The sequence below is a fragment of the Zootoca vivipara genome, chromosome 7, assembly GCF_965207765.1.
Source record: "Zootoca vivipara chromosome 7, rZooViv2.hap1.1, whole genome shotgun sequence".
In the NCBI taxonomy this organism is placed as follows: domain Eukaryota; kingdom Metazoa; phylum Chordata; class Lepidosauria; order Squamata; family Lacertidae; genus Zootoca; species Zootoca vivipara.
Window position 1 is genome coordinate 53,005,087 of NC_142590.1, and position 27,325 is coordinate 53,032,411.

Below are 27,325 nucleotides of genomic sequence, written 5' to 3' on the forward strand. Positions count from 1 at the left end.
AAAACTCCCCCCCCGGTGCTCCTCTTCTGCCGCCACCTGCCCTTTTTTCAACCCGGGGGGGGGAGAGGGGGAGAGAGAGAGAGAGAGGCTGCCTCCCGGTGATGTGCGCGTACGGGGCTCCGAGCGGAGGGAGACGGCTGACTGAGGGACGTTTCTCCCTCCATGCTTTCCTGGCTGCTGCTGCTTTTTTTTTTTTTTTTGCTTTACAGCCAGCGGAGTGAAAGCCTTTTGCTTTTAGGGGGGGTACCTGCCCCTCCCTGCCCCATGCTGGGTACGCCCAAACCCCCCCCCATACTTGGAAGCAGTGCTGGGGCAGAAGCAGGAATGGGCAGGCCCTGGAGACTGGAACAGGGTCCAGAGGGAGGCCAGAGGCCAAGTCAGGACCTGAAGAGAGGTGACGCTCTGGGGCTGGAGGTAGGGCTCAGACATTCAACAAGGGACTCTATATGATCCTCAGTGGAGTCCTCTGAGGATGGAGCACTGCCATCACAGGCTATCAGAAGCACTTTGGGTCTGGCCCTATGTGTCCGACCTTCTCCTTCAGTGTCCTTGCCAGTAATCTGGCTCTGGGGTCATGGCACTTCTTGTCCCATGTGGGTGAGGTTTACAGGACACATATAGTATAGTTTCCACACATATAGTATAGTTCAAAATGACACCTATCAGACTGCAGCTTCCATGCCTTCGCACAGATTACACTTTAGATTTCAGAGGTCCTACCTTTCAAAATCCCCAATCATGCGGAGAGAGCCCCAAGTGTAGTTGTTAACTGAAAAGAAAATCAATTGTGCCCAGCAATTGTCTTACAGTGGTACCTCCGGTTACAGACATTTCAGGTTACAGACTCTGCAAACCCAGAAATAGTACCTCGGGTTAAGAACTTTGCTTCAGATGAGAACAGAAATCGCGCAGCGGCGGCATGGCGGCAGCGGGAGGCCCCATTAGCTAAAGTGGTACCTCAGGTTCAGAACAGTTTCAGGTTAAGAACGGACCTCCAGAACTAATTAAGTTCTTGACCTGAGGTACCACTGTATTCTGTTCCCCAACACCCACTTGAAGAGGATGTAAGGAAACCACCTGCTTCCTGTAGCCAAACATGCTTGGCTAATAAGTTTCACTAGTCTGCATATTACAGTTGTCATAGTCTCAATGTTAACCTTCTAATTGCCCAGCTTCTGAATACTTTAAAAAATAGAAAACAAAAACCACAGTTGAAATAAAGAGCAGAGTACCAGGTATTAAATTTGTGTGAAAACAATTAAGTTCTAAAACAATTATAAAACAGATTTGCTGTATGCCTGGAGTCACAAGCCATCACAGTCAACTTTAGCATTTCCAACATAGTGATCAACAGGGATGGAGCAGAAATAACAGGTAGACAACAGGGAGCAGAAATAACAGGTAGACAATCACAGACAACAAGGAGAAGCTTGTGCTATGTGACATACTATAAACAGCCTTCCCCAACCTGGGCCCTCCAGGTGCTTTGGACTGCTACTCCCTTCAGCCGCAGGCAGCATGGACGGTGCTCTGAGGGCAGCTGTAGTGGAAAACATCTGGAGGGCCCTGGGTTGGTGAAGGCTGGTATGAATACCCCCTGTGGATTATTGTTCCTGATGGGAAGGGGGAGCCTGAGGCCCCTGTCCCTGCCCTCTGCTGCCTAGAAGGACCGTGAAGGAGCGGGAGAAGTTTACATGGGACACTTTGTTCCCTCCTTCCTCCAAGCAGTTGTGGCCATGAAACTTCTTAGCAGACACTTGTCCACTATTACTGCCATTTTCTGGCTTGGCCCCTGCTGTCGCTTTAAGCAGGGAGGATCAGGAAGATGTAACACGACACAGACAGACACAGATGCAAAGCTCGAGGCCAACAGCAGCGCATGTGATGTGTGTGAGTTCATGTGTTTCCACAATGTTTGTGTGTATGCGTTATGAAAAAATGTACCCCAAAATGCGTTGCCTTTTAGGAAGGACAGACGCGGGTCGGAAGCTCCAAAATTTGCACTAAGTTCAGCTCCGCCGGGAAAATGACAGAGACCACACGATGCTGTCAGGAAAAACAAACCGATCCTTTTATTACAGAAAAGAAAGAACTACAGCTGTAGGGTCCCTGCCTCAAAGAATGTAGGAAGGGAACCCCGGGAAATGGTGAACCTCCCTCTTATACCCTCCTGTCCCCACGTGAAAATCCCTTTACTGGGAGGGAGGGGAAGGACAAGGAGGATGGGCGGTGATGGGATTAACTGGGTGCAGAGACGACTATTTCTTCATATGGTGAGATGTCAATCGCTCTCCTCCCGTTGTTGATGAGTTTCCCTTTGTTTGATCAGTCTAGATGGGAGTTGAGGTGGGGCCGTTCCTGGCGATTGCCAAGGGGTTGGAGTCCATCCGGCAGGTGTTTCCCCCCAGGTCATGCAAGGATGGACTACGTTGAAGATGACATTCTATTTGAAGTTGTTCTAGCTAATCCCTCTATTGTCCATGTGTCCTTGAATGGGTATAGGGTGGTAGTAGGGCAAGGTTCAGGTGGGTTGGGGTCATACAGGGTTCATACAGAAAATATACAGTACCTGGAAAACATACCTAATACAGGGATTTCTAATTAAAAGGTAGCAGCCCTGACATATACAGTTCTAAGATATAAAACAGTAATTCTAATACAGAGAGATACTAGCAATTCTAATACAGAGGGATACTAGCTTATATAAAGCAGTAATTGTAATACTGAGGCAGCGGATAGGTTTTCCTAGAAACGTTGGAAGGCACATAATGAAGGAACGTCAATGGCTACATTAAGGGATACACATAAGGATTTCATAATAAGAAGACATATAAAATGAGCAGACATATAAGCTAAGAAGGCATATAAGGGGACATATAAAAAGGCAGGGTTCATGGTAAGAGAGCATATAATAGGCTGTATTATTAACTTGAGTAGAAAAGTGTCGCTTTGGATTTGGGCGGCTTTCCCCCCTCCTTCTTCTGGAAACATTGTTTTGTTCTGGGCGGAGGGGAGGTGGAGAGGGGAAATGTGTGAGTTTATGGCAAAGTTGGGAGATGTTTGCATATGCTGATCCTTAGGGCAGGGTTGCATCCGAGCTGGAGGGGTGCGGGTCTCTGGAGTGGAGCAGAGGCGAAGAAGGTGGTGTTGCGAGGGATTCTGGGTAACTGCAGCTGCCAGATTCGGTCACCCCTCTCTGTTCATTACTAATGGTGTCCTGCAACCCCCCCCCCCAATATGATTTTATAACAGCGTACAGCTCTAGCTGCTTACTGTGAGATTGCTTTGAGTTTTAAAATGAATATAGGGCATGAATCAGTCACCATCCTTGACGAATAGGAGGGTCCATCATGGTGCTGAAGGACACCATTTTGCTCCATGCGTCCATGATGGGCCGTGGCCTGCCTACATTTCCATACACCCAGGGATATTGTGATAATTATACAGGGGTCAGGGTGCAACCCATTTCTAAAACTAGGGCTCGTTGGACCCTTACACTAAAATGGAGTTTAGTAGACAAATGGAAGTTTAGGTGTAGGACCTAAGTCCCACCCAGGTAATAGGAGCAATGGAACCAACACAAAGAGGCAACATGCCAGGCAGGTTACAACAAGATTTATTTGTTCAGCATATGCTAAGCAAAGGTGCAGTGCAATCAGCTCGCAACCTGCACACCGACTGGTGGATGCACAATCCTTTTATACAGTCACAAACAGGCAACACCTGATTTCCTCAAAAACAAAACTTAACTACAAAAAACACATGTATTCCAAACTGCCATACTCCCTTCTCCCTTCTTATCTGGTCCTGTGAGCCCAGCTTGTATTCCCCTCCTTCCTTTACTGGGTGTGTAGGGTATAGGGTAGGCATTTGATAACAGTTTGCAAGCTACGTGCTTATGGCCCCTTGCTTTGTCACACTTCAAGCCCCTCTATACAATGTGCTGTGTATTTGAATCCTAAATACTATGCAACTATTTTCATATCAATTACGTGTGTCTTAAAATAAAGGTATTGACAGTGTTCATGGCCCTTCGTAGGGAGACTCAAAACCCATACCAATCCTGTGTCTACCTTATAACAGAATTTCAATGCAGGGGATTGCCTGCTTATCCATGCTCACTAATTTGGTTTCTGCCATGGTTGTCTTAGTTTGTCGAATAAAGGCAAACAACTTTATAATGCCCTCCTGGTGCTAGCGCAGTAATAAAACTGCTAGCACATTTGCAAAGCTAAGTAGGGACTGGTATGGTTTCAAATTGGATTGGGCACTGCAATGTTGCGATTCCTGCGTTACATGGGGTTGGACTAGATGACCCTAGGGGTCCCAACTCTACGATTCTATGATTCCCAAGAGATTTCGTTGTAACACGCTCCGCTTCATCAGAACGCGGAAGTGGGCTGCAGTCTAAGGGACCTTATGAAGGGTGCCGACACAAGCCACTTCTTGCTTTTGCTACGACAGACTGACACAGAGCTGCCCGTTAATTTGATAATTCACTGAGCTTGTCTTCTCGGTTTCCGGAGTCTGGCGCTTCTCTCAGCAGTTCAGTTGCAGCAAAGCCGCCTTCCCTACGCTGTTCCTCTCGAGACGTTTCCGGACTACAAGTCCCATAATTATTGGCTATGACTTCCTGCATAGGGAGACGCAGTCCTCTATGACTAGAGTCGCAAGGCGTCGAACAGGAAGTGATGTATTACGTCAGCGCCAGTCAAGGGCAATGTTCCTGGGCTGGAGAAGAGCCCTCGTGCGTCGCTGAGGAGGTTCCGAAGCAGCGACGATGGCGCCGGGTGGGCAAGCAGCGGGCGGAGGAGGCAGCTCCAGCGCGGTGACGCCCGAGGGGCTGCGGGGCTGGATCCGGGGCGCCTACCGCTTCGCCACAGACCGCAGTGACTTTCGCAGGTGGGAGGAGTATTGATACGAAGGAGGTTCGGTCTCCTCCCAGGGCGGTGGGATGGGGAGGGAGGAGGCAGCCGAAGGAGGGAGAGCCGCCCTGGGCTGTGCGGTGTCTCGCTTGTCCCACTGTGAAGCATGGGGGGCCTCGCGTACTGTAAGGATGTACTGTACAGTTGGTCGACTACGTTAGACCAACACGGCTACCTACCTGTAACTAGTAAATTCCAAAGTAAATACGCGGTTTGACGTTCACGGTTTTAAAAGGGCCTCGTGAGGGGTCCTGTAGCTGGCCAAGTAAAAAAGAAAAACCGACTGATTAGGTGTGTCTGAAGGGTTCCGACTGGCATTAACACATTTCGTTTTCTGTTCTTTCACAGCTTCGTTTCTTTTAATTTTTCTAAAAAACATTTTTTTATTTTTTTATTTTTTTTCAAAATAAAGTGGAATACATCCCCCCTATCTAACATCCCCCCCTTCCCATCCTCAAAAAACATAGCATTTTCAGTGTTGAAAAGGCTTCCCCTGATAAACAGGAACTAAAGAACAAACCAGCATTAAACAAAAAGCCAAAACATCTCCTTAGGTTGTTCTGCCCATACTAAATCTACTCCCAGGATCCCTTGCCCTTCTGCCTATCTTCATTTTTCCATTAGTGTCGGAATTGCATTTGCAATTTTTCTCAGACAGCACTTTTTAATGTCCTCTGGCTCTGCGAGTTTTGCATCCATTCTGATCATAGATTGAAGCAATCTAGCTTGAGGAATATTAGCATGTAGTGCCCACAGGAAAACTGAACCCTGGGTTCTGCATTAATAATAATAATGATAATAATAATAAATTTTTATTTATACCCCGCCCTCCCCAGTCAAAAACCGGGCTCAGGACGGCTTACACCAACAGAATTACAATAAAACATAAAAACAATTAATTAAAATACAGATTAAAATACAGTATTAAAATTTAAAATGCAGCCTCATTTCAAGTAGTCCATAAATCCAAGCCATGAGGGAGGAAAACACAGGGGTCATTACACTAGTTAAATGCAGCCTCACCTCCAGAGGAACTTGTGTAGTGAGTAAGCACTTCTACTGCACTTTGGTTACGGCAGGTAGTTTTGAATAGAATGTTCTGTTAGTAACATGCTGCTACGGTATATATACTGGTAGTGCACTTCTGTGGATGTCTTGTCAGATGTCAGTCCCACTGAGTTCAGTGGAATGATTGCAGTAAGAATGTCATGTATTCATATCTGGTATTGGTGTCTCTAGGCAAGAAATCCAGCAGAATTGTGCATAAATGTGATATTAGCTACCACTTTTCAGACTCTTAACCCTACTTTGTATTTGTTTCAGGAACCTCATAGTTAACCTGGGTCTCTTTGCAATGGGAGTTTGGGTAGCTAGAAACTTAACAGACATCGATTTGATGGCACCACAGCCTCCTGCATAGCAGAAACGGTGAGTAGCCAGGATTGTGGAAATAGTGCAGATTGTATCTATCCTCTTAATTTGTCTCATCAGAATCAGATCAATAGTTAAGTGAAGGGTTGAATAAATAGGACCCTGCTTTTCTGTGTAAGTCTCATTTCCCAAACATGAATGCCATGGGCAGATCCTTTGATAGCACCCATTCCATTGAACTTGCCTGTATCTTTTTGACAGAATTAAAACTTAGGCTGAGGGTCACCCTTTCAGATGGTTCGGGACCACAATTCCCATCATCCCTGACCACTGTTCCTGCTAGCTAGGGATCATGGGAGTTGTAGGCCATAAACATCTGGAAGGCCGAGTTTACCAATGCCTGTCCTAAACTAAAGTTGGACTGAGAACTTGCTACTGAAAGTTGAAAAACACCAGAAATGGAAGAGCTACAGGAAACTGTCATGAAAAACTTCTTTATCCAAAAATCATATTCCTGTTCTAGAACAGGGTTGAGGAGCCTTTTTGGCTCTGGGGGCAAGATCTTTATCTGGCTCCACCCTATGGACCAGCTTTGACAGGTGGACAGGGCAATCCATGCCACATGATTGTCAGGTGGGTCCCCCCCCCCACACCAAAATCACTTGCACTCCCTGTGATCCCATCTGAGCATGATTGGGGGGTGGGGTGGCTGAGCGCTCTTTACAGGGGTTTCTCCTCCTCTTAAGTCAGTCCCCTCTCCTGTGCTCAGATGGGATTGTGCGGACTGAGTGCAAGAGAGCAAGAGCTGAGCACTCTTGCAGCACTCTGGGGTGATATTTAAAAAGGTGGCAGGAACTGCTGCAGAGTGCCTGATTGCTCTCTTAGGCCCAATGATCAGCAGAATCAGGCATAGGCAAATTCAGGCCCTCTAGATGTTTAGGACTACAATTCCCACCATCCCTAGCTAACAGGACCAGTGATCAGGAATGATGGGAGTTGTAGTCCCAAACATCTGGAGGGCCAGAGTTTGCCTATGCCTGATCTAGAACTTTCATAGTCTTGAAACTTGTGATTGCTATTACTTTAAGCATTCTGAACTTCATGGACATTTCCACAAATGTTTGTATTTCGATAGAGTTAATATGACACGGGGTTCCCTGTGTAATTTGCCTTAAACAATTCAAAGCACAATATTTTTAGTTACCTTTATAGCCTGTCATTTTCAAGCAAGGAGAATAAATTGAAAGAAATGTCTATCAGATAATTTTGTAGCCAAGCGCTGGATGGCTGAAATTGTTGAATATCTTGACTTCTGTTACATAAATTACACTGGCAGTCCCCAAACTATGTATTCTGAAAACTTGTTGCACCTTAGGTTGAGCTATGAAAAGACTGTTTATAGTTCAGGTTGAGCTATGAAAAGACTGTTTATAGTTCTCTAAGCTTTGTTTTATTTTATGTTTCGTTTGTCTGGAGGGAAATATATTAAATATTTTATGAGATTTTGTGTTTGTAAATTATTGTTAGTATTTGAATAACTTCTGTATCAACTTTATTATTGCAATGTACACCAAACTATTCCTGCCAACCTAGCAGTTCGAAAGCACATCAAAATGCAAGTAGATAAATAGGAACCGCTGCAGCGGGAAGGTAAACGGCATTTCCGTGTGCTGCTCTGGTTTGCCAGAAGCGGCTTTGTCATGCTGGCCACATGACCTGGAAGCTATACGCCGGCTCCCTCGGCCAATAATGCGAGATGAGCGCGCAACCCCAGAGTCGGTCACGACTGGACCTAATGGTCAGGGGTCCCTTTTACACCAAACTATGCTGCATCTTTATTTAAAACAAGTGGAATTGAGCAAGGTTTGATTTCTTGGAAGACCAAGTGCAGAGTTTTCATTTTTTTACCTATACAGTTCCAGTTCAAACAGCATGTTGTGATTAGATATGGAATTGTTAAAGCAAATTTGGGTGTTTATGTTGCCTTTGGATACAGAGGGTGATAATCACAGTGAGAATAGACCTACTGAAATAAATGAACTTTACCGCAAGTCCCTTGATTTGATAGTCTTATTTTCAGTATGCTTTAGAACAGGTATCACTCTTCAGATTTATTTTCCTTCTGCCACAAAGCTAGTTTGAAATGACAACTGTGTTGCACAAGGTATTAATAGCTTATGGGGCCTTGTCCACTTATTGGAAAAGCTGTATGTTGTTCACTTGTGCAGTAGCCTATCATCTTAGACCTCCAACTTTTCCTTACAGATGTGAATGAAGTAGATCTGCATGAAGTCTGAGTTTCTCTCTTGCTTTATGACCAAATGAATTGATTCATCACTGCGTTGATTTACATGGGATGTTATCTGCAATGCAGCTTCTTATTGAAGCAATTGGAGGCATCAGCATTGTGAGTGAAGGACTAGAGAAAACACCGAGGCAACAATTTACCTGTACATTTCTTTTTATCATGTTCACTTCACTTGCTTGGGAGCACTATTGAGTCCAATTAATGTCGTACCTTCTGTTCTATTTTTGTCAGAAAATGTAAGTTCTTTTGCAAATGGAATCAACTTCTGTACCAAGAGTTTAACAGATTCTGAAGTGTGAAATAAAGACATGCCAATGCATTGGACTTTTTCATTTTAATAGGAAATTTCAGCTTACAAAAACAAGGTAAAAAGAGTAAAGATTTACAAAAATCATAAAAACATGGTTCATATTTCACACTTAAAGAAGTAACAAGCCCCAGTCCTGTGTTTTTAAGTAGGACATGTTAACTATTCAAAGGGAAAATACATTTTTAAAAGGCCTAGGCGACCCTTTACTTATGAACTATTTTCAGCCAGCATATAGAGTTGTGTGGTACTGTATTGTGAATTATGATGGTATATTGTATGTGGAAAAGGAACTGTTTGGTGTTGCATAGCATTTTGGTGTCTTGGACTGCTCTATAATTCCTCTGAGGTTAACGGGAAACCACATGTTAATTTGTTTTTGTTTTTAATCATACGGGTTGGAACGCTGTTGGTCTTGTAGAAGAACGTCATCATCATCATTACAGTGTGTCTATTTAAAGTTCCCTTTAACAATAGATTTGTGTTTCTTCATTAGAGCCACCCATTCCTCCTTTCCATATGGAGATAAAAGGTACCGTAGTTGAATCCTAAGGAGTTAATGAAGACTTCAGTTGCCACCAAGGGGGAATTAAAGCATTGGCCCTGTGGGGATGGTGTCTTCCCAAGTCCTATGACACATATTCTTGAGTAGAAAGAGCATATTATTCAGTATATTTAGCAAAAATTCCAACTTAGTTTTGTACCTGTTTATAACACACCTCTTGATCCTTTTTATTTATAAACTATTAAACCCAGTTCAATACAATATGTAAAAGAAGAGTGGCTGTGTTTCAATAACATTTATGCAGTGAGTGGGTAAAATCAGTTACTCATAAATTGATCTGTCCTCCATCACTACCTATCTATTATCCTACCAAACCCCTTTGGAGCTGAGGCAGTCTTAACCATTGCCTGAGTGTGGCTAAGTGATCAACACCAAACAAGCAGTAGCTACAAGTATAACTGCAGTCAGTATTGCCTTAAAGATCCCCTGCAAATTACTAGTAGCCATAAATCTGCATTTAAGACAAAACTGTATAGACTTTTTTCTATACCTTAAATTACTGCTAATATAATGTAATCAGAAGTGTATGGCTTTGGGGAGCTGTGGCAAATTTAAGTACCTATGTAAAAAACCTTTGTGAAGTAGAGATTATACTATTATAAGGTGCTATTTCAGAGATCTGATTTTGTGCATGTTAAAATTCTGAAATCTCATCTAAGAATTTTCAGGACACTTGTTTTAAAAACATTTTGTGGTGATCATTTTTAAAAGTAGTGGCCGAAATTTGCTCTCGTTTTCAAACTAGACTTACACACTCCTCTTCAGTGGAACTTGTTTCTGTGTACATGTGATTAGGTTTACATTTTGAGGTGCAACCAGTGCCCATTGTTGCAAGTGAACTTAAGCATAGCAGAGTTACTTTTAAGTAATTCAAGATTTAGTTACAGTAATCTACTGTTGCCTTTGAGAGCTGGACCAAGCAAAAACGCCTAAAATTATGCGATTTGGTAACATAAAATTTCTTTGCCAAATATGCTATAGAAGAAGAGGAGGAGGAGTTTGGATTTGATATCCCGCTTTATCACTACCCGAAGGAGTCTCAAAGCGGCTAACATTCTCCTTTCCCTTCCTCCCCCACAACAAACACTCTGTGAGGTGAGTGGGGCTGAGAGACTTCAGAGAAGTGTGACTAGCCCAAGGTCACCCAGCAGCTGCATGTGGAGGAGCGGGGACATGAACCCGGTTCACCAGATGACGAGTCCACCGCTCTTAACCACTACACCACGCTGGCTCTCAACCATATAGTCAACCATGAGGCCTAAACATGCTTCTGGTCAGGATCATCTCTGCCACTGGTGGTTGAATAAGAGGCTGATAGTACTCACTGATGGGGAGTGGGACCAGATGCCCTTACCAGTGTGTGGTGGAGGCTGCTAGCTCAGTGCTGTGTGCCTGCACAGTGCTGATCTCCAACTCACATGCCCTCTCCTGCTAAGGTTGTCAAGGCCCTTCCCCCCCAGTGGACATGATACACCATATATTACATCACACATCTATGCTATCAGAAACTGTCAATGGGATCTAAAAGCCTTTTCACACAAGTTTTACAAGTTTGATTACAAAATGGTGCTTTCCTTGAATATTGAACAGCTAGCAAGCTCTCTGTTTAGTTCTAAGCATTAATTTTTTCCTAAGTCTTGTTTCATTGACTGTTTGGAGTATTAGTTATATTGGATTGAATGGCGTCAAAAGAAAACAGAAGCTGCAAGACACACAAAGGTGCTTGGTTGCAACCCTTAAGGTGAGAATTGTACATTGAAAGCGGAGGCTTTCACACCTGTTTTGCGCAGTAGCAAACAGGACACCTAACTATATAGGCAGTGGGAGAATGGATACAAGAATTTTGTGTGTGTGTGTGTGTGTGAAATGGGAAGGTGAGGCTGCTTCCACTCTATATCAGTGCACTTAAAACATGGCAACCCTAGCTTGATTTTAAATTCAGTTGATACTACTTGTATATGGCCAATATTTTCTACGAAAAGAAAGCATAATTTTTTTGCAATCCAATGTATTATCATTGCTATGTTTAGCGTTTCTCTTTTTCTGACATCCACCTGACGTGAACTGAATTTAGAGGCCACAGTTAAGCTTGCACCTTCTACATAGTTCCAGTGCATTCATTCTGCAGTGTAAGTACGGTAGTAGGTCAGATTTAGGCTGATTGAAGATGTGCTTGACAATGCAGCAGTGACCATATGCCTTTATCTTACTTGAGGTGCTGTATTTAAGGATAACGGATATTGCTAGTTAAACTAGATGCTAGACATGATATCATGAAACAATGTTCACTAGATGTTGGATTCTATTAAGCACCTTTACATATAGATGTTTAGCTTCAAGCACCCATATGTATGATATACTATCTGTATAAAGGGAGGACTGTTTGTCCTCCCAGGAACTGGAAATGGAAAGAAGCAGTACCATGGTAGAAGAGAACGGATGTCTTTGCAAGGCACCAATCAGCAATTTCATAGCCTTTTCCAAATTGCTTTGTCAACAGATTGCTCCAGGCGTTCTTAACCTTTCACACCATAATTATCAATTACTTGCTTCAAGAGGAATAATCCTATTTTGAAAAAAACTTTTTACTGACAAAGATTTAACACAAAAACCAAAATTATGATCTACCTTTGAGCAAATCATTTGCATTATTAGAAATACAGTCTTTAGACACATACAGTAAAATACATCAAGTTGCTGGTAGGAACCATTTTTCCCATTCACATACAGATATGAAATGTAAAAAAGCCAATACTACTAAAGTATTGTAAAGACACAAATTTGGGAGGGGGAGAAAATTAAACTTGTGTCCCATGCAAAATGTAATTAGATACAAGGCACCAATTTTTTTATCTTAAAAAAATTGTTCACAAAGCTTTATCGGTAGGCAAAACAAATCCCACAACTTCCACCCCATTCATACAAATTTTCAGTCAGCAATACTGTTTAAATGTGGCTGCAGTTTGTGTTGGGGATAATTTGCTGACATTCAAAACATTTTCTCCTATCACACATACCTGGCACACAAAGCATATTAGTAAAATGGATCTTTACAATCAGAAAGAGACAACATGTATGTTTTTAAAGTTCTCCTTGTGAGTCCATAGGACACATTTAACACCAATTTTATTTGTAAGGTTTAACTGATAGGCATGTTATAGTTTCCCTGAAGTGCACGCACACACCTAGGGCAATATCTAATGCTTGTCATACTTGGAGGAGACCCACTGCTCCAAGGATGACTTGCCACTGGATATCACCTCTATACTGTAGTTCAAAAGCAAATAAAAACAAGCATCTGCACAGTTCAACTTTGCAGTATAATAGTGAGTTGTTTGCTAGGATGCTCTTCAAATCAACTTGTTTGCTTTGTAAAGTTAGGACTATTTCCCCCGTGCCTGTAGGAAACTTTTGATATAAAAGGATTCCATTAATATTTCCCCTTTTCTGCCCAAATTTAAAGAACAACTTAGTTGGTTGAAATTCTATATCTAAAATATGAAAGAACAAGTGAATAAATAGGCCTCTGTCCTCCTCTGCCTTTATTTTAATAAAAACGGAAGGTGGTTCTCTGTTTTAAAACACTAGGGTTGCAGAGATACAAGGGGAAACCCATTGTTATACTTAATATGGACCTGTCCCTGAAAATACGGTAGCAATCCTTTGTGGAGTATTCTCCCATATCCCTCAATAACACTTAGGCACACCCATCCTCATGACATTGTATATCTCTCTCTCCCCCCCCCCCCCAATTGCTGGGCCAAAGAAACAGTGTGCTGTCATACCATAGGTTGTGTGCCAAAATGTAGTGATAGGGGGAATATTTGACCTGGGGATGCCATTTTTGTCAAGGGCAATGTCTAAATCTGGGCAGTAATTCAAGTGGTCCAAATTTGTTGAAGACCGTTAGTTCCTATTTCAAAGCCTTTTAGTTTTGATCACTGCCTGCTTGCACTTCCACAGACTTCTAAGACTGAGAAATCTTTCTTCAAGCTAATAAAACCGTTAGCTATCCTAATAAAGACTCATTTTCAAAAACTTGATGTACTGAATTGCTCCATTATTCTTAATTTTTTTGTAGCTAGTTTTAGCTATAGACACACAACTAGTTTTGCTCTATTGATAACGGGAACACTTGTTACACCCAACTTATTCCTGTGTGTATACGTCTTATAGCCGGATCCTAAACATATTTACTCAGAAATAATTCTCACTGAGTTAAATGGGCTTGCTTCCTAGCAAGCATGTTTAGGAGCCTAAACCTTAAAGTAAACTGAATGATTTCCATGGGTTAACAAATGTGGATGTGCTTTTGGTCATATTCTACAGGTACACGGTGGCTCTTGGGAGAAGTGAAGCACCATTCAGTGCTAAAAGTTTTTCAGGGTTAACACATATGCAACAAAGGAGCTGAATGCTAAGAAAATTAACACGGGAAGACAGGTTAACTGATTGGTTATTCTGTTAGGCTTCTTTGTAATGGTAAGATATGGAACTATCAAGAATGCCAATTGTTATCACATTTTCTGTCAACCAGGACACTTTAAAACAGTGTACAGCATAGCAAGAGCACTGCTAGCAGTGGACAGATATAAAAGAAACAGCATAAAAAATGCTATACGCTATCGCTTCCAAATAAAAGCTAATTATTACAGAAACCTCACAGTGTTGGAAACAGCAAGCACAATTCAAAAGCACGGTTCCTTCTTTCCCTATCAAGGTAATTTTCGATTGCACTCGTTTCCACATCTCGTGCCACCCCATTAATCACATGAGAGGCAACTACTGTCCAAATCTGCTTAGGAAACAAAGCATTCATGGTACCTATACAACCCTCCCACCAACCCTATGCATCTAATTTAGGTGTCAGCTGTACCTACTCAAAAACTTTAAAATGTTTGAAATACCCAGTCAAAAGATGAGTATTAACAGTGGGCTTGCCAGCTCCTCCACCAATCTCTAGCTACACCTTTAACAGCAGCTTGATGTGGAGGCAACAGTAGGTGATAAGAGTTTATCTTCATGCTGTGAAAAGCTTCACATGCTGTTGTCTGCACATCAAGTTGCTACTAATGATCAGTTTAGTTTGTGGTCAGTTGGCAGCCATACTACTGAGAAATCTGGTTTCATAGCTACATTCAGTAGTGGGTGGTGCAGGTGGGGCTGCATTGCTCTCCTGGCTCCCAAATACTGCAGTGCTGCCACTTGCTGGAAGGGGAAGGGGCAAGGCAGTGGGGAGCTCAGCACTCTGCACAGGAGCCCTGTTGTTTTGCCACCTCCTCGTGGTAAATGGCAGCAATGCAGTCTTTGGAAGCCAGAACAGCAATGCAGCCCCATCTGCTACTGGCTGTATCTACTGCAATGCTGCATCATGATTTGTAGGGATTCAGCTATCTATATTTAAAAAAACACTGTTGTGTCTGCTCTCAGACAATGAGTACGAGCTGAGCTTCATTAACTGAATTTCTTACAAGGGATGCTTGCCGATAGAGCTTTCTGGAGTATCAGACATGCCTGATCCAGTACACCTGAACTTTTTACTACCAGTCCAAATTGCAGACCAATGTCTACTGGAATCAGTGTGTGCTGCACAGTCCCAAATCACGGCTGTGTGTAACAAACCCCTGCTACTTTCTCCCTATTTCCAATGCAAGAAGGGGCAAACCCTTAGATTTTTGTCATTTTTGTAAATTTGCCATTTACTCGTATCAGGAAGCTATCAATGGACTTGGAAAGATGGGTTCACAGTAGCCACAGAAAGCAAGAAAGCACTTGAGAAAAACCTGTGCACACCAGACACATGCCAATCTTTTTGAAATCCATTTCCCCCAGAAATTTCTAATTTACATTGAAAGCTGAATCCTATACTGAGCAGAAGCTCTTGTGGCAAGAGACTATCTTCAGGAATTTTGAAAAGGCCTGTGCTCTTCTCCAGAATTGTTTACTGAAATGCATGTGTTCTACTCTAACAGAGGAACCTTTTCGCAGATAAACACTGATATTTGATCATTACAATTGCAGGATTAGAGGAAGCTCAGCATCCATGTCAGAGTCAAACTTCACCGGATTTACAATGATGCTACAGCATATGGATTTCTGCCACAATTTAACTGGCCTGTTTCTTATGAGCAGTTAGGGGTATGATTTCTTGATACAACTGGTGGCAAAAAAGAGCCCCGAAAGCCTAGTTACAAACCCAAGAAAAGTTACCTTTATCTTTGTTAAGTTAATACACAATTGTGGGATTTTTATGCTATCGTATCATTATTTCCAAGTTCCAAAGCAACAAGTTGTTCATTTAGCCACACAGAGTCCTGTGCTTTCTAAGTATGTCCTTTCTACAGAGATGCAACAGTGGTAATAGTTAAGGTCACCAAGAGCTCTTAATGGTAACTCAACATAGGATAGCATACTAATGAATTGTCATATCTTGTTGGTCATGTGCATGTGACTAAGCATACTGTGATGACAAACACTCACAGTTTGGAGCTAGTTTTCTGGGGGTTAGAGAAGAGAATGAGGATGGATACCCTTCCCATTGCCCCCAAAAACACTACGCAAGGGAAACTGCTGACTGGGAGGAAGTTGACAAAATTCAGGACACTATTAGGGCCTCTTCTTGCTTTATCTGTGTGAGGGCTGCTACTTCCCTGTCCTTTGTCCCTGTTCTTTGCATCTGAAAAGTTGCTATGCACTTAGGGCAAGAGTTGATATGTTCCAATAGCAGCAGAAGAAAAAGAAAACGAGTAATTAGTACAGGAAATCTAATCCTCAACTGTGAAACTGGGTGGAGTCACGTGACCAATTCATATGGTGATCATCATGTTACAGCCAATACATAAGGAAAGCCCCAAAAGCCAAGGCTAACCCAGAACATCTGCAATCATTACAGAGGAAAATGTAGACTGTAAGTTCAGTCTAAGTTTTTGTCCTATTAGAAGATGCTGAAAATAGAAGGGAAGAAAAATAGTTTCTCTAATTTTTAGTACATACTCAAAATATGTGACATATTGAGAGTTCTGTATAATTTCAGCTTTTGTTCATTCCAAGAAACTGGAATGACTACAGGGGACAAAAGATGAAATGCCCATTACAAAAATAATTAACAAGGGTTGATGAACACATTTCCCTAGTGTAAAAAATCTTAGCATGTGTTTTAGTACAGTACAACACCATCTACCCAAATTACGCTGGGTTAGAAAGATGGATGGTGACTATATTATACACTGGCTACGTTATTTACACCAAGAGGTGTAACAACAGTTCACCACATCAAGAGATCAAGGATTAGGTCAGCTGTGCCGATTCATTCTTTTTCTGGAGGAATTGTTATATTTATGGTCAGTTTGATGGCTTTATATCCTGGTTGTACACAGAAATTTGAATGCACCTACTTTTCCATGCCATAATGATTTCTCTTTGAAAGAAGATAAATAGTCCTAGACATTGGAGGCTGTTACTCTTTGTTTTGTTTAGAGGAGGAAGGGTTTTACAAATACATCTGTCCTTAAAAAAAATAGATGTTCTGCTACAATCTCATAGAACAGTTGCACATAGGAGGCCCACTTCTCCAGACTGTGGATCCAAATAATTCCTGCAGCAGTATTTGTTCCCGCCAAGATGAGTGAACTCCAAAAGGCTTTTAAAAAAATAAAATAAAAATAAGCCAGTTGATGCTTCCTTTCAGGGGAGTGTCAGTCTTCTATCTTTATCATTGTGTTTGGACGGCACCTGAGCTTGAAGTTGTGTTTCTGAGATACTTGCTTTGCCCTGCACGGTTCTTTGAGTATAAAAAAGAATGTAGGCCTGGGTTTTGCATACCTCCTCCACACTACATACATTCAGTTTGGAGTCATTGCAGTGGATCCAAAACCCTAAAAAGGAGAGAAACACAATTTATTAATGGCAAATAATTTTTTTGAACTGGTCCATAGACAAATGAACCCTTGAACTTCTGTAGCACTTCGACAGAAGCTACAGAGAGAACCACAATATAATGTGCCCATTTGTATTAAACAGCAGCTCCATGTGCTCAAAAGCAAGCCATTTTTGAAACTCAATGGGACTTTCAAAAGCAGTTTTTGACATACCATGGTTCTGCTGCTCTTCAAGGAATATAAGTAAAGAATTCCAATAAGCAATCCCAAACATATGGCTGCTCCTAAAAGGGGCTTTCTGGGTCTCAGCCAAATATACTGCTATGTTATCTAAGCTTCCCCATTTTATAGTGTTATCCTGGATAAAATTCAAGAAAAGATAATTGTAATTCTGCTTTTCTCCAGATGGCTGGGGAAATATGCTGTATTAACATTATGAAGGGAGATGCAAGACAATAAGGAAGTGTGGATGTTCTCCATTCAGTGTGAATTTATCATCTGAACAAGTCTGCTTATAGTTTGGAGAAAGAGAAATAGCAATTCACTGAGCAAGCAAAATAGTTTAATTCAATGTGGATATTAAGTAAAAGAAAAACAGAATATGACTTTTCTTTTTTAGAGCAAGCAATATAATCTATTCTGAATGACTACAAGCAAGAAGAAAAGCAGTTTAATTCCTAGTGCTACCAGCAGATATACTACTAGCGATGTACTGTGGAAACAGCTATAATATTGCAGAAAACAAATACATTTTTAAGAAGCGGTAATTCTACAAGATGCAATCAGTTAAAAATTTCTCCCTATAACAAGGCACACGCACCTCCCTCTGTGTTGTAGCAATATGCCGTGTAATGTCCTGAGCCAAACCCTTTCCCGTGATGCATCACCACAGCCGAGAGGTCATAGACAAAGGTCTCTTTGTCAAGAGAAGAGAGTGTGTCCCTGCAGCAGTAAGGTTCCATGTTTAATACCTGGTCAAAGAGGACATGGACCCCAATCTTCTCACGGTGATTACGCCCAGACCACCTGCAATACAAAGGCATGCAATCAAAAGGGCTTCTTTTAAAAATGGCAGAGGCGTTGACAGCTGTAGCAAAGCTATAACAAGATTTCAAAGAATTATGATATTCTGGATAGTGTACTTGATGAAAAATGGTCCTAATTTACTGCACTTAATATAGTCGGTCTTACAATATGAGGTACAGGGCTTTTTACATGCTTTTGTAAAACATATTTCTTCAACAATATTATTCCATGCAATACATTTTGAAAACTGTTCTGCTTTTATTTTCAAAGTACTTTAATTATTTTCTGAAACTGATTATCAATAAACTATTATTTAGTAAAGGACTATAATCATTAGGCTTACCGTAGTAGTGATTCAAAGTAGCTTCCTAGGTCATTAGCAATTGCATTTTAGTAAACTCAAAAATAATTATATTACCAACTAGAAATAAAAATACATCTCCAAGTTGGGAAGAATTATTTTCTGCCTTCTTGCTTTCTTAGAAATGTAAGATGGGCAAGTCAATACTATTTAGTGGATGTAAGTTGGCCCAATAAAAGAACTCCCATTCTTAGGCATAAATATTACAAAAGGGTATTTCCTGCTAAAAGACAGGCATGCTACACAGCTCAGTCTAATTAAAGAATCTTGTTCTGAGGTTTTAAATATCTGAAAAAAATGGATACAATAAACAAAACACACTTTGTGTAAAATCTCAACCCTGGAGGTGGCCAAAATAGAGATCCTCTTTGACATAAAATTCAGCAGAATTGCACAATTATCTACAATCACAACCTGCTATGGAATATCCACTAACAGTGAATAGTGATGACATTTAAAACAAGCTAATACTGGATTCAGAATTCTCATTTTTAGGTGGAAAGGATAAGCTTGTTCATTTGGTTACAATTTCACCTGTTTAACAGATGTCAGCTTTCCATTATGCTTTCATAATAACATATTGCGGCTGCAAACCCACGAACTGCTGCAGTTGTGCTGTCACTTCTTTCCACAAATGTGTCTATTCAAACTTACTCCACTGGTGCTCCTATGGTAGTCAAAAGGCTGAGTCAATTCCTCCCACATCCACCCCCCAGGAGGACATCAGCAGCCTTTAATGCCAGTCTGAAAGACAAATCTCTTCACTGCCCTGCAGATTCATGACTACAGTACTTGGAAGAATTCCAGCTTGCAATAACTTGAATCCATTTACAGTATCGGAAGAACAATCAACAGGAGTTCAAGCATAGCGCTTGGAAAGAAGTAGGGATGTGAATTCAGAGGCACAAATGCACATTGCAATACAGTGGATAATATTGTGCTAGAACGGTTCTAAAACAAACAAGGAGCCTCTTACTGTGTGCATCAGATCTTTCTTTAACAAATGGGTGCTTCATCTGTGCTCTGTTCTGACAGAGAATCAAAAAGGGACATGAAACATTCTTGCATTTCTCTTCAAAAGTAAAAGGTATGTAAGAGTGCCATTTAATAAAACTTCCAGTACAGTGGAACCTCGGTTTATGAACACCTCGGTTTACGAATTTTCGGTTTACGAACGCCGCGGACCCATCTGGAACGGATTAATTCACTTTCCATTACTTTCAATGGGAAAGTTCGCTTCAGTTTATGAACGCTTCAGTTTATGAACAGACTTCCGGAACCAATTACACCCATGCTTTGGGTTAAGTACGCTTCAGGTTGAGTACTCCGCGGACCCGTCTGGAAAGGATTAATTCACTTTCCATTACTTTCAATGGGAAAATTCGCTTCAGTTTATGAACGCTTCAGTTTATGAACAGACTTCATAAACCAATTGTGTTCATAAACCGAGGTACTACTGTAATAATATAAAAATTATATCCATAGCATGGTTTCAGATACAAAGGTGATCCTTTATTTTCCCGTCCACCTCCAATTCACCTGAATCGTTTAAGGTGCAGCCGGAGGACCTGAGGTAGCCTGTAGATCATTAACTGCTTTTTAGCTTCACTTAGAATAAGAGGTTTGGGAGAAGATTTCCGCCGTTTGCCTATGTAACAATTAAAAAAGGACAAAGCAAAGGTCAAGTTACAGCTTTCTGTCTTTGAAAGAGAAAATTACCAACAGCAAGTCTTCTATCTTTCCACTTTCAGCAGCCGGAAACTAACGATAAAGCTGCAAAGTGTGAATGCTATGGGAACATCTGCTCAGGTCTCTCTCAGCAACTCTATCAGTACATGAAGTTTGAACCACATGAGTTTGCTGGAAATTTGAAACATGCGTTATTTCCTCTTGCAAGTCATTTTTCAATAATCTGTTTACAGTTTCATGCTGCTTATTTGAAAATTATTTTCAGCCCAATGGTAAGCACTTTTACTTAGATCCAAGTCCCATGAAGTTCTATAGGATAAACTCCCTTGCTTAATGACGACGCCTGCAGAGGAGAGAGACTGATGGAGCCACCAGGTTAGGAATGATGAAGACATTTTCTCCAACTAGTATTTTAAAGTAAACTCTACTAAAACATACACACATCACATAGCACCACGGTTAGTAATTTCTACGCTTTAACATTTCAGAGTAATTCAAAGCTTCTAAAAACACAACTATGTAAATACACTTTGCACATTGTCAATTCAGATGCAAACAGCAAACCATGGTTTGATTAAACCAGGAAATTACTCATTCAGATGAGTGTGTAAGAGGAGGAGAGTATGTGCAAACGTAGGGCTAATCATACAAACTATGGTTTGGAGGAGGACTGGAAGCATTACTTCTAAACCTACTCTTAAATCTTTTAAGATGCCAGAAGACTCTTTGTTTATATCTAAAAAAAAAACCATATGTCATCGAAGTCTTTTCCACAGCTGCCCATTCTACTGTGATACCAATCCCTAGAAAACCTATTTAAAAATAAATGACAAATACCCACCTGAACCTACCGTCATACCTCGGTTTGCAACCGCAGTCGCTCCCCGATGCACGCTTCTGCGCATGCGCGAAGCGGCGATAGAGCACTTCTGCGCACGTGCGTGCTGCGCAGATCACTTCTGCGCATCCGAGCACCGCAGAACCTGGATGTAAACACTTCTGGGTCCGCGGTGGTCAGAAACCGAAGCGGTCGCAAACCGAGGTATAACTGTATTTCGATATAGGAAGTCTGAATAAAAACCATTTCCAGCCATACATTATGGTTGACATCTATAGTTTCTCCTTGATCATTTATGATTTATATCCTATTCTAAAAGTAATAGTTCCCTATATTAATTATCTCAAAAAGTATCCCAAGGTTTTTATCTCTGCAACCTCAATACACACTATTTTTGAGACTACTGTACATAGCAACTTTGAATAATTATCAAAAAGGAAACATACGGTATCTTGAATTTGGCAAAGTGTGCTTGGCAAAAAATTATAGTTATGTACCCCAATCCTAGGACAGCAATCCACAAATAAAATTGGAGATAATATGCAAGCACGGGTGTATTAACGTGTTTCCAAGGTACTATCGTACTGACAAATACAAAGCAAAGCTTCAAATGCAAAAAATCCTCAATGTCAATGTTTAAAAACAGGCCACTCTTTGTCTTCATGATTATACAAAAAAGAACACATGAAAATGTGTGTGGCTAAATGCTTGAGGAAGGCTACAACAGTGAAGTATGGCGTTTCCTATAGTGAAGAACCCCTTACCTAAGTCTCTCAAATTCCTTTCCAGTTTTTAATAGCACCCTGAAACAAAACAAAGAACCAACCCAAATTCGGCCAAAACCAACCCAAGCAACTTTTAATCTGCAATTGAAACTTCCTTAAACCAGACAGAAGCCTGTCACCTGTGCAGAAGCTGTCACCAAGAAGGGTGGGAGGGAACAGTTCTCTCCAATACAGAAAGAATGGAATGGCTCTGTAAGTTCAGCAGATCAATTGGGTATGCTAACTTCCCAATTTCTATAATTACATAATTTCAATTGTTGAACGCTATTTTATTGTTATCAGTTTCTTTTGAAAAGCAAACAACACAGTTCCAGCCTTCCTGCATTTTCACCATAAACATGCATAACCTTAGCATTGGATGATGGAATCACTGTAGTTGTTATTCTTCTGGAGACATTACTGCTTTTCCTCAATGAGCTTTCCTTTCTGTTTTTCAGAACATAAAAGACCCTAAAAAGAGCAGGTTCTTCCTACTCCTGTGCCTCTACCCTATTCGGCTAAGAGAACTCCGTTTTAACAATCTGGCTAATAATAATAATAATAATAATAATAATAATAATAATATAGGACTTCTTCCCATTACTTTCAGTAACATTTCAGTATAGTTCTAAGTGGAGTAAAACCCATTTACATTCAGTGATGTTCAGCATCAATATCGCTGATGGAACTATAAAGCATTATTTATTATTAACAATTTTTTTATTCGGAGTTGTTGAATGGAAGGTTAAGAACTGTGGAAGGAGCACCTGTTATGGTGCCACCAGGCACAATGGAAAATTAAATCTGTAAGTAACACAACAGTCTTTCACTTACTGTTGCACTGGTCACATGCATAAATCCTTCCTTCCAAAGCTTCTGTTTCTGTGAATTTGGCCAACATTTCAGTCAGCATGCACTCCGTCTGATTAACAGGCACAATCCCTTTGTTGATGGAGTGATACCGTTCAGGAAATTCCAGGGAAAGATCCCAGAAAGGTTCCACAGTATTAGATTTATAGTTACATGTTATACAGGTGACCTAGCAAGAAAAGATTTATTTATTAAAACATACATTTATACAGATACCTTCTCATAAGACACTGTGAGGCCAGTGAGTGAGGTTTAGCAGCCAAGAAAATATGGCTTATTCTGTGCTCTAAGTCTGTAACAATCTGTAAGAGAGAGGTTGTGCTTGGAAATTCCCAGATATGGACAGAGAGGCATCTTCAGAATAATTTCTATCGTTTGATCATACTGCCTTTGTACAACTCTCTAGCCTAAGAATGAATTTAGTCCTACTGTAATCTATGGCTACTATAACTTCAATTCTGTTAAAATGAAGTTCTTAATAGGCCTGAATTATTTGCTCAAATTAAAACTTTTCATTCAAAATATATATATTTAAAAATTCAACTCCATTAAGTAATTCTTCTAACTTGATTTATTGATAAATGCCCATTATCTATTTAATTTTCTTCATCGCTATAATGCGTTGCAGAATATAGTTCTTCAGTTTATTGGTATGTTCAAGAGGATTTTATGTTATATGATACCTATATTGCTGTTTAGTGGGTAATAGGTTTGTTTTCGTTAATTGCTTCACCAAGAAGAACTGATGTATTTTACCCAGTTTGCTAGACCAAACCTGTGAAAAGACGCATACTGCAACATACAGCTCCAATTTATAACTAAAGCCAATGGCATTGTATGCACTGATTTCCTCCCTGACTTCCAGTTACCGTATAAGGAAAGCAAAGTAAGGTATGTTGATCTGGATGTAATGACATGAACCAGAAAGTGGGGTGGGGTCAGAGCTTGTGAGGAAAGGAATCTTGAATGTCCAAGATTCACTCATGTAATGCCAAGCCACCACAGCATGGTGTTACATGAGAACTACCTATAATATCTACTTAGAGTATTATTTGGCTAGGAGCTTCTGAATGAGGAACATAATATTATGTTATTTTGCAAAAATGAAAACAAAAACAGGAGTGGGGGAGAAAACTCTGCCTCATTCTCCCAGAAGATTCTGATGGGTTAACAATGTAGTTTGCAAAAGCCAAGTGGAAGCAGCCACGAGCACCAAACTAGGAGGAGGAAAAAAAATAGTGCTGCAATCATGCTTTGCAAAAAAAACACAAAAAACCCACACCCATTATATAAACAAAGTCTATCTATCCCCAGCCATATTTGGAATAGTACGGTAAGTATAAACTATAGCAAAGACTCTAACATTGTTCTGCTAGCAGCATGAGTTGCTGAAAAGGGAAATTAATCCCCCCCACCTGAGTCTTCTGCTAAACCTCAAAGTCCCCCACAATTGCAATAAAATACTACTACTACTACTACTACTACTATAATTTTGTTCCATTAGAAAAATATGCTGAAAATGACAAATTTCACTTAAGGTATACTAAAAATTCTCCTTTTGCCGGATACATGCATTAATATTTGGTTATTCATAAATACCGTCACCAAAAAGTGTCTCTAGCTTTGATAAATATAAATTTGGCTAACATGCATACCTGACTGAGCAGCTGCCCATGAAAGATGGTGTTCACCACCTTCAGGACCTGCTTGGTGAGCTTCCTCTGTGAAAGAGGGATGAGGATCCTGCGTTTTGTTCCTTCAGATTCCAACTCCTGCTGCACTTTGTCCAACAATTCACAAAGAAATTCCTGAGCATCTTGCTGATCATAACCTCGAAACGCTGGAATCAAACTCCACACAGAGTGCAACATGGCAAAAGGAGAGACCGAGGCCCACTTCCCAGACCACATGACTCTGAAGAGCGTGTGCAGTTCGTGACAGAGAGAGATGTGCTTTGAACTTGGCTCCTTGGGCTGTGTAAGTTCTAAACTTTTGCTTATTGAGGACCCACCATTTAAGCCAGCTGGCAGGCTCTGCCTGCCATATGAACCCAGTTGATCATTCCTCCCTGACTCGGTTGGAGCAGGCCCATTGAGCTGCTTTCCAGACATTCTAGACTTTCCATTCACGGTCTTAGCTAAGAGTTCTTCTGTTTCACAAAGTTCCAGCGTCAAGAAACATTCTCTAAACTTTTGGAGGTGACTTAAAACTTGAAGGATTGAGTTCATATAGCATGTGTTTCCTAGATTCTTTAGTCCAGTCACACCAGGAGTCATTTGAGGCTTACGCCGGTAGGAATAGAATTGTTTGAATTTGCTATTCTGCACTCGTCTTGAGGTAGGGGAACCTGCTTCCATATCTCTGAATTTCCGAGGAATGAGATTCTCTCTGCGGATGTGCGACAAAAGCCTGGCACTTTTTCTTGGAGGCGTGTTTGCCAATTCCTCCAGCAATCTCCGCTTCATTTCTTGACGCCTCTGCCTGGCCACTTCCTTCTTCCTCTCCAGTTCTTCCAATTGTTTCTTTTGTTCTAGCTTTCGCTGGCCTCTAGAACTCTTATCAAACCAGGTCCGTAGAGCTTTTGCTAGCAATGACTGCCGTCTGTACCAGAGAGCTGTAAGCATCTGAGGCTTTCCCTGAGGGGCCCTCTGATGACTGCAAACATCCTCCCCCAAAGCCATTGACCGTAGCGTCCTACCACTTTTAGCAGACGGATCATGCTTCTGGCTTTTAATTGCAGATAGAGAACTTCTAAGCAATTTCAGGTCACCCTCGGGATTATCATTCAACACATAGTCTTCGCAAAGGTAACAAAACACATACAGGTCGTTAACTTCCATAGCCAAAGGATGCCTGGTCTCTTCGAAATGTTTAAGTGCATGATCCTCAATATATCTTCCACAAGCCACATGGGAGCATTTCAGGCAGGCCCAGACAGATTCCGTGGTGTTGCAGTCCATGCAGTGCCACTTCTGGGGGTTCAGAATAGAATGGTCCTGGGCAAGTCGTAGCCGCCCAACATGTTTGCATCTATCCATGTCTCACATAAAGCTCCACTGCTTTAACCTTGCAAAGGAGACAGAAAAGAACTTAAGTAACTGCACACATTAAAAAATACAGTCATATATTATTTTTTAAAACCACCCAAAAAGCCTGGGCAGTGTGTATGGAGGTCCTGGGCTGCCCAGACAACAAGACTACCACCCCTTGGCCTTGCTGATGTGGTCCAAAGGAAAGCAGAGCCATACATTTGGCACCAGCTTGGCTGCAGGAGCTGCTGAAAGGAGACGTACAAGGCGCCATCCTACTGTCTTAGGGACTCCACTAGGGTTTACTCCTTGGCCATATGTTATATAAACAAAATTAAAATTGGACTGTACAATCTCTACACACACAATGGCATGACTCACACATAAAGCTTAAGCATGGTTTAGCATTACAAGGGTTGGCACAGTAAAGTCTTGGGCTTCTGTTCTTCTCCCTTTTCCCCTGTCTTCATCCAGTGTGGCTGCATTTCCACATTTCTTCCTGGCAGCAGTCATGTATAGGGCAGCTCACAGGCCCAAGACTTGTTCACATAATGCTAAGCCATAGTTTAGCACTACATACAAATAAGGTCAATGTCTCATTTGTACGCAACCTAAATTCCATGCCAGGAAAGGCACATTACTGCACAGAAAACATTTATTCACCAGAAATAATATTACTAAATCATGATGTTTTAATAGATGTTTTATCATGTTATTTTTCAAGGCTTAGCTCTTCAAGAAAAAAAGTTATGAATTACCGGTATATGGAGCTTCAGCAATCCTGAGCTGTAGCAAAGACCAGACATTTGCTAAAGATTGTGAGTAAAAAAGCAGTGTTTAACCATGATACCAGGTAAGAAATACCTTGGCCTAGCGGAGCAACAAAGCAGCTGTCATCTCCCTGGGAGGCAGCACGTTCGTGCTGTACCGTGGTCTGGCTTAGTGTTACACGCAAACATGGCCAGTATGTCCACATCTACATATTTGTTTCAATTTAATTCTGAACTAATATTTAAGGATTATTTTTGTTTCCCATTGTTTTGAACTTTCTCAGGAATCTACATCAATTGGTAGAGAACCGCTATAATTTGTGATAGGTGAAAAACAAAATGGAACACTTCTTCCAGAAGCTGTAATTAACATCACACAGTAAGCTCACTTAGCCTTGAAATTCTCCAGAATGAACAGGCTTACAAGTATAACCAGACCTCTTGTGAGCCACAGACAATTTGCAGAGGCATCCTGCCCATCCTTAAACAACAACACTGGCCCAGGAATTCTCTCTGAGGCAGTCAATAAAAATCAAGAGTTAATTAAAAATAGAATTTTAAATCTGATTTTCCAAATGTTTCATATATAGGATTTTTTCTTTTTAAAAATAAAAAAAACATTTTA

The 27,325-nt window shown here is 41.1% G+C and overlaps 2 protein-coding genes across 6 annotated transcripts in view; one reads left to right on the plus strand and one right to left on the minus strand.

The window, feature by feature from the left end:
• The first annotated feature begins 4,725 nt into the window (after positions 1-4,725).
• Positions 4,726-8,923, plus strand: TOMM6 (translocase of outer mitochondrial membrane 6). The gene is made up of 3 exons (XM_035121768.3): positions 4,726-4,902; positions 6,249-6,353; positions 8,562-8,923. The coding sequence occupies exons 1-2, from the start codon at positions 4,781-4,783 to the stop codon at positions 6,343-6,345; spliced, it is 219 nt and encodes a 72-aa protein (XP_034977659.1). The 5' UTR covers positions 4,726-4,780; the 3' UTR covers positions 6,346-6,353; positions 8,562-8,923.
• Positions 8,924-15,416: 6,493 nt separating this feature from the next.
• USP49 (ubiquitin specific peptidase 49) overlaps positions 15,417-27,325 on the minus strand; it is a 47,306-nt gene continuing 35,397 nt past the window's right edge. For 2 of the 5 annotated variants that reach the window (XM_088674251.1, XM_035121767.3), the window contains 5 exons: positions 24,557-25,967; positions 22,866-23,070; positions 20,280-20,388; positions 18,325-18,379; positions 16,925-17,350 (listed from right to left, as the gene is read on the minus strand). In XM_088674251.1, coding sequence (XP_088530377.1) covers positions 17,318-17,350; positions 18,325-18,379; positions 20,280-20,388; positions 22,866-23,070; positions 24,557-25,939 — 1,785 coding nt within the window. In that variant the 5' untranslated portion in view covers positions 25,940-25,967 and the 3' untranslated portion in view covers positions 16,925-17,317. Of the gene's footprint in view, positions 17,351-18,173; positions 18,380-20,279; positions 20,389-22,865; positions 23,071-24,556; positions 25,968-27,325 lie in introns of all 5 variants that reach the window. The other 3 variants (XM_060277055.2, XM_088674249.1, XM_035121763.3) reach the window with 2 other exon arrangements.

Coding starts and splice junctions, on each gene's coding strand:
- TOMM6 (XM_035121768.3), top strand. CDS start 4,781: ATGGCGCCGGGTGGGCAAGCAGCGGGCGGAGGAGGCAGCTCCAGCGCG. Junction 4,903..6,248: donor GACCGCAGTGACTTTCGCAG/GTGGGAGGAGTA, acceptor TATTTGTTTCAG/GAACCTCATAGTTAACCTGG.